Below are 8,721 nucleotides of genomic sequence, written 5' to 3'. Positions count from 1 at the left end.
ATATATATATATATATATATATATATATATATATATATATATATATATATATATATATATATATATATATATATATACACACACACACACACACACACACACACACACACGCACACACACGCACACATAATGTATGTGTGTGTGTGTTTGTATGTGTGTGTAGTGATAGCAAGAGGTACTTTAAAGACTGGTTGGATCTGAATGTATCAGTGTGCCTTTTTACTTCATTCTTTCTTTCCATTCCTCTCTTAATACTGCATGATTGATATTTATTTATATTTCCTGGAAAATTCTGAAGAAAATCCTAGATGAATATGATTGAAAAGAAATAGAAAATACACTTGTAATATATATACCTAAGGGTTTCCTTTGAATCATAAAAAATGTGATACTGTACATAACTTACACTTTTGATTACTTTTTTCTCTATTTAGTAAATTGTGTGATTGATTACCGATTCTGCAATGTTGTAGATATTTGTTGCATTTAGTAGTAAACAAGCATCATGAAACAAAATTGTAACAGCTAACATCATACACATAATGAGATATATATATTGTATCACATTATTACAGATGACATTTTATAATATTTTTATATATATTGAAATAAAAATACTGGATATATTAATGCAAAATAAAGTTTTGTTTTGGCAGCAATTAAGTGAAACATGCAATCTCTAATGTGAAGATTGCCTTTGGAAACAGCAATTTATAAACTAAACTTTTACTAGTCCTGATTCTTGACTATACCAATCATGAATATGATATATGTACGCCAGTGGTGTATTAAAGTGTCAACAGACAAGTCAAATTTAGTGATTAGTTATTAACAAATCATAGATCATCTAATAATGTCTGAAATACCCCAGACAACTACAGACAAATACTGTTGAACTTCGATAACTCGGACCCTGATAAGTCAGATTTCATGATAAGTCAGACTCTGACTGACCCAGGGATTGAGTAAGTCCAATTGCAACAAAAAATTACATTTAAGTTGTAGTTTAGAATGATATCAAACAAAAGTCGATCAAAGTTTATACTGATTTAGTGAAATTTTTTTCATAAGTGTAAAAATCATTTTTTGAGATATTCGCTCCAAAAGATTTTTCATAATTTCGTCTGTGTTTTGCTATTTGTATTCATCTGATTGACATGAAATTTTCACACATGATTGCTTATTCAATGGCAACTTCATGGAGCTTGATAGGATGATAATGCATCAGATCCCCACTTTTGTAGAAAATATTATTCATTTGTATGTGAGGGTTCAGAAGGAACCATCAGGAGCATCACGGCAATCTGCCATTTTATGACTGAACAGGAATTTGTATAAGTCAGACAGTCGTGTTTCTTGGACCAACCTTTCCCCTTATTTGTCCGAGTTAGCAAGGGTCAACAGTATTAGATATGCCTCAATAATTAATTTAATATCGTAATATTTATATGAATAATATGTCGGGGGATCTCCCTGGCATAATACCATGATGAAAAAACAATGGCCTATCCTACAGGGAGGGTCTTTTTTCATCACGGCATTATGCCGAGTACCAGCATGACCTCACTGCCTCCTAATACACACCACAGTACTGCCCCCTTGCCCCCATAGCTGTTGTGGTAAGAGGAAGTGTTGTGCTGTTGTTCTCTCATAAGTGCTATCTTTTGTCAGTGTTTCCCTTGGTTTCCGGGCTGTACCTTGATGACCATGGGTAAAAGGAAGTCTACTGAGTAACACCTGTAACTATAGCTCAGATCATAGGGTATCACAGATCTGGGCTCCAGACAAGAGAAATAGTGGCGAATGTTGATGTGAGTGAATGATCTGTGAGAGACTGGTTGGAGCATTTCAAGGACAATGTTGGTGTTGAGTTACCATCTACTAAACCTCAGCCTGGTCCCTGCAGAAGACATCTGTACTTACTTTAACTATGCTCAAAAGGCAGCTAGAGAGTACACCTTTTTGAGCACAGTTAAAGTACATAGAGATGTATTCTTTGAGAGGCCAGGCCGAGGTTTAGCAGGTGGTAACTCAACACCACCAGTGTTCTTGAAACACTTTAACCAGTGTCTCACAGATTGTTCACGCATACCAACATTACCTACTATTTCTCCTGTCTGGATACCAGCTTTATGAAGCCCTATGATCTGAGCTGTAATTACAGGTGTTAATGACTTCTTTTTACCCATAGTCATCAAGGTACAGCCCAGAAACAGAAGCAAACACTGACAAAAGATGGCACCAATGAGAAAACAACAGCACAATACTTCCTCTCACCATGACAGCCACAAAGGCAATGAGATGATACTGTGGTGTGTATTGGGAGGCAGTGAGTTCATGCTAACTGGTGGTACCTGGCATAATGTCATGACTGAAAAAGATCTCCTTGTATGATAGGCCACTGTTTTTAGTCACAGCATTGTGCCGGGGCACTCACTCAGCATAATGCCATGACAAGCACTGTACAGCAATTTTTAATGCTCCATTATGATTTAGAACCTCTGTTTATGTAAATCACACTTATCTCTATTTTCCATAATCCTTAGCACTTTTCTTTGTTTTCCTTTTGCATTTTGCATGAACTGGATTTTACCTCTCTCTCTCTCTCTCTCTCTCTCTCTCTCTCTCTCTCTCTCTCTCTCTCTCTCTCTCTCTCTCTCTCTCTCTCTCTCTCTCTCTCTCTCTCTCTCTCTCTCTCTCTCTCTCTCTCTCTCTCTCTCTCTCTCTCTCTCTCCTTACACAGAAATGTGAATGGTATCTTTTTAATATGGTTGTGAGTGTTTGAATGTGCATTTTGTCTTGGCTATTCACCTTACTGGAAGACATTATTGTATTATTTAGATACGTAGTTTCTTTTACTCTCTCTAATAAAACATAATATTGATTCCTAATTTCTTAAAGAATAATCATTTCTTTAGCACATCTTTTATTTTTTAACTTTACTACAAGCTTTTCTTTTTTTTTATAGACCTTAGGGCTCTTGTTATAAATAAGACTGTGTGCAGCAGTAATTAGTATTGTTATTTTCTTTCAGCATATTGGCACAGAGACTATGCCATTATCAAGGATCTGAGACAAAAATTGTATAAAACTAACAACATTATTCTTCAGATTAGGAGAACAATAATATGTAAACCGGTCCTCTGTATATTACATAGTTATGCATGTGTGTGTGTGTGTGTGTGTGTGTGTGTGTGTGTGTGTGTGATTTGCCATGGTCATGACCAGCCAGCCTTTCCTCTATGGAAAGACCTGAAGAGTTCATACTGACCAATCTTCAGGTAGGACTGAGACCACACCACACTCCAGGACAGCAAGGCTACAACCCCTTGAATTATATTCCTTTCCTAGTTACTACTAGGTGAACAGAGGCTACACATTAAGAGGTTCGTCTATTTGCTTTGCACGCCTGGGACTCGAACTCAGGCCTTCCTGATAGTGGGTCACGTGTGCTAACCACTACATTACACTGTGTGTGTGTGTGTGTGTGTGTGTGTGGGATCTTTGATGATGATGATATGTTGAAAAAAATAAACATGCTATTCACTGCTGCACTCACTGTGTTAATCATACTAAAGACTTTCACTTTGCATATGATGTTGGCTTACATTTTAGAGATGATGAATTTGTTTCCTCATATACTATATACAGTATATATATATATATATATATATATATATATATATATATATATATATATATATATATATATATATATATATATATGAAATGTTTTCTTTTTGTAAACTTCAGATTTTGTGCATTAGATACTTAATATTGTGGAGAATCTAGCAGTAACTGTGGTGATGTCTCTTTTATCATCCTTTTGTGTGTGTGTGTGTGTGTGTGTGTGTGTGTGTGTGTGTGTGTGTGTGTGTGTGTGTGTGTATTTACCTAGTTGTAGTTTTACAGGGCCTGGGCTTTATGTGTGTGTGTGTGTGTGTGTGTGTGTGTGTGTGTGTGTGTGTGTGTGTGTGTGTGTGTGTGTGTGTGTGTGTGTGTTTCACTTCACTGTTTGATCTGCTGCAGTCTCTGACGAGACAGCCAGACGTTACCCTACGGAACGAGCTCAGAGCTCATTATTTCCGATCTTCGGATAGGCCTGAGACCAGGCACACACCGCACACCGGGACAACAAGGTCACAACTCCTCGATTTACATTCCGTACCTACTCACTGCTAGGTGAACAGGGCTACGTGAAAGGAGACACACCCAAATATCTCCACCCGGCCAGGAATGGAACCCCGGTCCTCTGGCTTGTGAAGCCAGCGCTCGAACCACTGAGCTACCGGGCGTGTGTATGTGTGTGTGCGTGCGTGCCTGCGTGCGTGCTCCATAGTTTCCTGTACTTTTTCCTCTTTTATATCTCTTGCCATTTTGGATTATCTGAGAGACAGCCATTTTGCATTATTCAGGTCATATTACAATATTACAAATCTCCATTGTGTTGAACTATTACACAATATCATTAGCATATGTATTTTTAGTTGTATCACCTAGTTAAGATATATAGGAAAGGAATTATAATTGTATTGTTCCATCTCCATGAAGCTTGTCTTAAATTTTTTTATATTCATAGCATGGATTATATTTCCATCCAAATTATTCTAGGGTTTTTTATTCATGTAAGGGAAACTTATTGTGCATCTTCCATAAGTTATCTTTTTTAATTTGTTGCCGTATTCTATTAGGTTTTTTGTTGCATAGAAGTCATCTCTAGTAACTTTTGTTTCCTTTTGTCTACTATAGACTACAACTACAATTTCATCTTGTGGTCTTTTCTCATAAGATACATCACTTAGGCTTAATTCCATTTTAATTGCTGCTCTTTGTATTGTTTTTGTATATTTTGTCTTCCTTACAATGTGTGTGTGTGTGTGTGTGTGTGTGTGTGTGTGTGTGTGTGTGTGTGTGTATTTACCTAGTTGTAGTTTTACAGAGCCTGGGCTTTGTGCTCGTGTGGCCCCATCTCCATATTTACACTGTCCAATCTTACTTTAAAAGTATGCACACTCGTTGCAGACACTACTTCTTCATTTAAACTGTTCCACGTCTCAATACATCTTTGGAAACTATATTTTTAACATCTCTCAGACATCTTCCTTTTCTCGGCTTTTTACTATGCGATCTTGTGCTTCGGATGTCATATTCTTCTCTCAGGATCAGTTTCTCATTATCCACTTGGTCCATTCCGTTGATCAATTTATAAACGTGTATCAGATCTCCTCTCTCCCTTCTTTGTTCCAGGGTTGGTAGATCCATAGCCTTTAGTCTCTCCTCATATGTCATCCCTTCAAATTCTGGAACCATTCTTCCTTATGTGTTTCTTTTTATGAGTGGTCCACACTACTCCTGCATATTCCAATCTGGGTCTTATTATAGTACTTATCAATTTCTTCATCATTTCTTTATCCATGTAGTGAAATGCTACTCCAATATTCCTTAGCAAATTATGTTTCTCTAAAAATTCTATCAATATGGCTTACTGGTTGATTGTTTTCTTCCATTGTCACTCCTAAGTCCTTTTCCTTTTTAACTTTCTCCAGTTCTACTCCATCTCATAGATTCCCACAGGTTGTCTTTTACTCTTTCCCATTTCCATGACATGGCTTTTGTTCACATTGAATTCCATTTCCACTTTTACTCCATTCCCAGATCTTATTTAGGTCTTCTTGCAGTATTTCACAATCCTCCTTTTGCTTTATAACTCTGCACAGTTTCGTATCATCTGCAAACAGATTTATGTAGCTGTTCACTCCTTCTGGCATGTCGTTAATATAAATGAGGAAAAGTATTGGTGCCAATACTGACCCCTGTGGCACTCCGCTTTCTACTGCTCTCCACTTGGACTTCATATCTTTAACTACTGTCCTTATTTCTCTCCCCCTCAAATAATTTTCTATCCATCTCAATGTGCTTCCTTTTAAGCCACCCTTCTCTTCTAACTTCCATAGTAATCTTGCATGTGGCACTTTGTCAAACGCCTTTTTAAAATCAAAATAAATACAGTCAACCCATCTCTCTCTCTCTTGTACTCTATCAACTATTCTAGAATAGAAACTCAATAAATTAGTTACACACGACTGTCTTTTCTAAAACCAAATTGGCTATTTGATATTAATTTGTTGTGTTCAAGGAACTCGATCCATTGTTTCTTTATTATTCTTTCACACATCTTGCATATTACACTAGTTAGTGATACCGGTCTGTAATTTAAAGGTTCTTCCTTCCTTCCGCTCTTATATATGGGAATCACCTCAGCTCTTTTCCATTCTACTGGTACTGTTCCATTTTCTATTGAGCATTTTATGATGTTGTATATTGGACTTACTAGTTCTTCCCTACATTCTTTCAGTATTCTGCCTGAGACTTCATCTGGTCCCATTGCCTTCTCTTCATCCAGTTCCTTCATTAACTCTTTTATTTCAAGCTTGGTTACTTTAATCTCTTTCATATAGATTGTCTCTCTATTACCCTGTGGCCTTTCAAATTTGGATTCCTTAGTAAAGACCTCCTGGAACTTCTTATTCAATAGTTCTGCCATACTTTTTGGGTCTTCCATCATCCCGTTCTCCCCTTTTAACCTTTCTATTGTTTCTCTTTGCCTAATTTTTCCATTTATGAATCTATAGAACAATTTTGGTTGCTCCTTACATTTTTCGACAATGTCCTTTTCGAAGTTCTTTTCCTCTTCCTTCCTCACCTTTACATATTCATTTCTCGCAGCCTTGAAGTTTTCCTTATTTGCTGGATTTCTATATATGTGTGTGTGTGTGTGTGTGTGTGTGTGTGTACCTAGTTGTATTTATTTACCAAGTTGTAACATACAGGAAAAGATTAATGCTCATGCTGTCCCGTCTCCATATCTATGAAACATTTCTTTGAACTTGTGAATTGCTCTTGCTTCAACGACTTTCTTATCTATACCATTCCACACCTCTACACATCTTTGTGGAAAGCTGAACTTCTTGATATCTTTTCTGCAAGTATCCTTTCTTAATTTCATTCCATGCTGTCTTGTGTCACTGGTGTCCCAAATTAGTAAGCCTTCTCTGTTTAGTTTTTTCAGCCTTTTCATCACATTGTACACTGCTATTAAATCTCCTTTTTCCCTCCTCTGTTCTAATGTTGTAGGACCTAATATTTGTAGCCTTTCTTCATTTGACAGTTTCATTAAAACCAGAGGAAGCTTTGTTACTGCCCTCTGTATTCTTACTAGTTTCCTTTTTTTTTTTTTTTTTTTTTTTTTTTTTTTTTTTTTTTTTTTTGTTTGTTTACTCAGTGATCATGCTGTTGCTTCATATTCTAATTTTAGTGTGTCTTAGAGTCATTGTCTATTTATTCTATTTATGTGCTTTCTTGTGACATGTTATCCATAATGGTTACTCCGAAGTCTTTTCTTAAGGCTTCTTTTAATTTCTTCATTCCCCATTGAGTAAACTCCCTCCAGCCATCTTTTGCTCCTTCCAAATTCTAATATGCTGCACCCTTTTTTATATTGAATTCCATTTCTCATGTGCATAACCATTCCACTATTTTGTCTGTCATTGTAATGCCTAACAATCTTCTATTGTCTTTATCCTTCTCATGAATTTTGCATCATCTGGAAACAGACTGATAAAACTCTGTATTCTCTGATATATCATTCACATAGACTGCAAACATTATTGATGCTAATACCAGTCCCTGTGGAACTCCACTTAAGACTTTTCCAGGACAATTTTTTGTCCCTTATAATTATTCTCATTTCTCTACTTTTCAAAAGTCTTCCATCCATTTCAGAAGCCCTCCCTTTAGCCTCCCGTTTTGTTCAAGATTTTACAATAACCTTCTCTGAGGGGCCTTTTCAAATGCTTTCTTTAAGTCTCAGTAGTCAAAACTTCAATCACATTCTTTCCATCTTGTATATTCTCACTTCATTCCACTCTCCAGCTCAATGATTCTTCTCATTATGATCTATCTAATGCTTTTCATATTCTCTCCAAAGCCAGAAAAATTCTTGTCCCTAACAAAGTAGGAGCAGAAGTTGCCACCATTTTTTCCAATCATTATGGTGGTTATTCTCCCTTTCCACCAACCTGTTTTTGGAAACAGGACAGCAGAAGCAACACTAGCATGATTCCTTCCTCAGTATCCATCTATAAGGAACAGCTTTCAGTGATGAAAACAGCAGGATATTTTGTTTGTTGTTGTCTTCTCTTTACACTATTTGGATGTGTATGTGTTTATGTTTGTGTGTGTGTTTATTTTATATTAGAATGTGTAGTAATTCTGTTATGTTCTTCCTGGAAACCTTGACAAGTTGACAGCAATTTCTGCCTATACATATAGATTAAAGTAATACTTTTTCCATGTATGTCTGTAGTGTGTGTGTGTGTGTGTGTGTGTGTGTGTGTGTGTGTGTGTGTGAGAGAGAGAGAGAAATAAATTTATTAATATTGTTGTGCAGTTGAGGTGAAGGAGACAGTGGAACCCAAGCAGTTGGTGTTCAAGGACAAGAAAGAAGCACTGGAAGCCTTTAAAGAGTTCCTCAGAGACAAGGTAAAGAACATTCAGAGTTGACACTTGTGCATACTATCATTAATCTATTATGTCTGCATATCTTGGTCTATCTTTAGTTTATGTGACACTGTTTTGTCTCAGGTTTTGTGCATATGTGCTTGTATGTGTGTGAGAGAAATTTAGTTTTTATGTTTTATATAATTAAATGTCCATTTTTAT

At 36.4% G+C, this 8,721-nt stretch overlaps 1 protein-coding gene across 8 annotated transcripts in view; it reads left to right on the top strand.

The window, feature by feature from the left end:
* Nucleotides 1-8,721, top strand: part of LOC123520623 (pre-mRNA-processing factor 40 homolog A-like) — a 121,823-nt gene that overhangs the window by 53,449 nt on the left and 59,653 nt on the right. For all 8 annotated transcript variants that reach the window (XM_045283074.1, XM_045283080.1, XM_045283079.1 and 5 more), the window contains one exon: nucleotides 8,450-8,541. In XM_045283074.1, the coding sequence (XP_045139009.1) occupies nucleotides 8,450-8,541 (92 nt within the window). The remainder of the gene's footprint in view (nucleotides 1-8,449; nucleotides 8,542-8,721) is intronic.

Source organism: Portunus trituberculatus, chromosome 47, assembly GCF_017591435.1.
Source record: "Portunus trituberculatus isolate SZX2019 chromosome 47, ASM1759143v1, whole genome shotgun sequence".
NCBI classification, from domain to species: Eukaryota; Metazoa; Arthropoda; class Malacostraca; order Decapoda; family Portunidae; genus Portunus; species Portunus trituberculatus.
The sequence above is the reverse complement of the archived record's forward strand: the minus strand, read 5'-3'. Positions and strand labels throughout refer to the sequence as shown.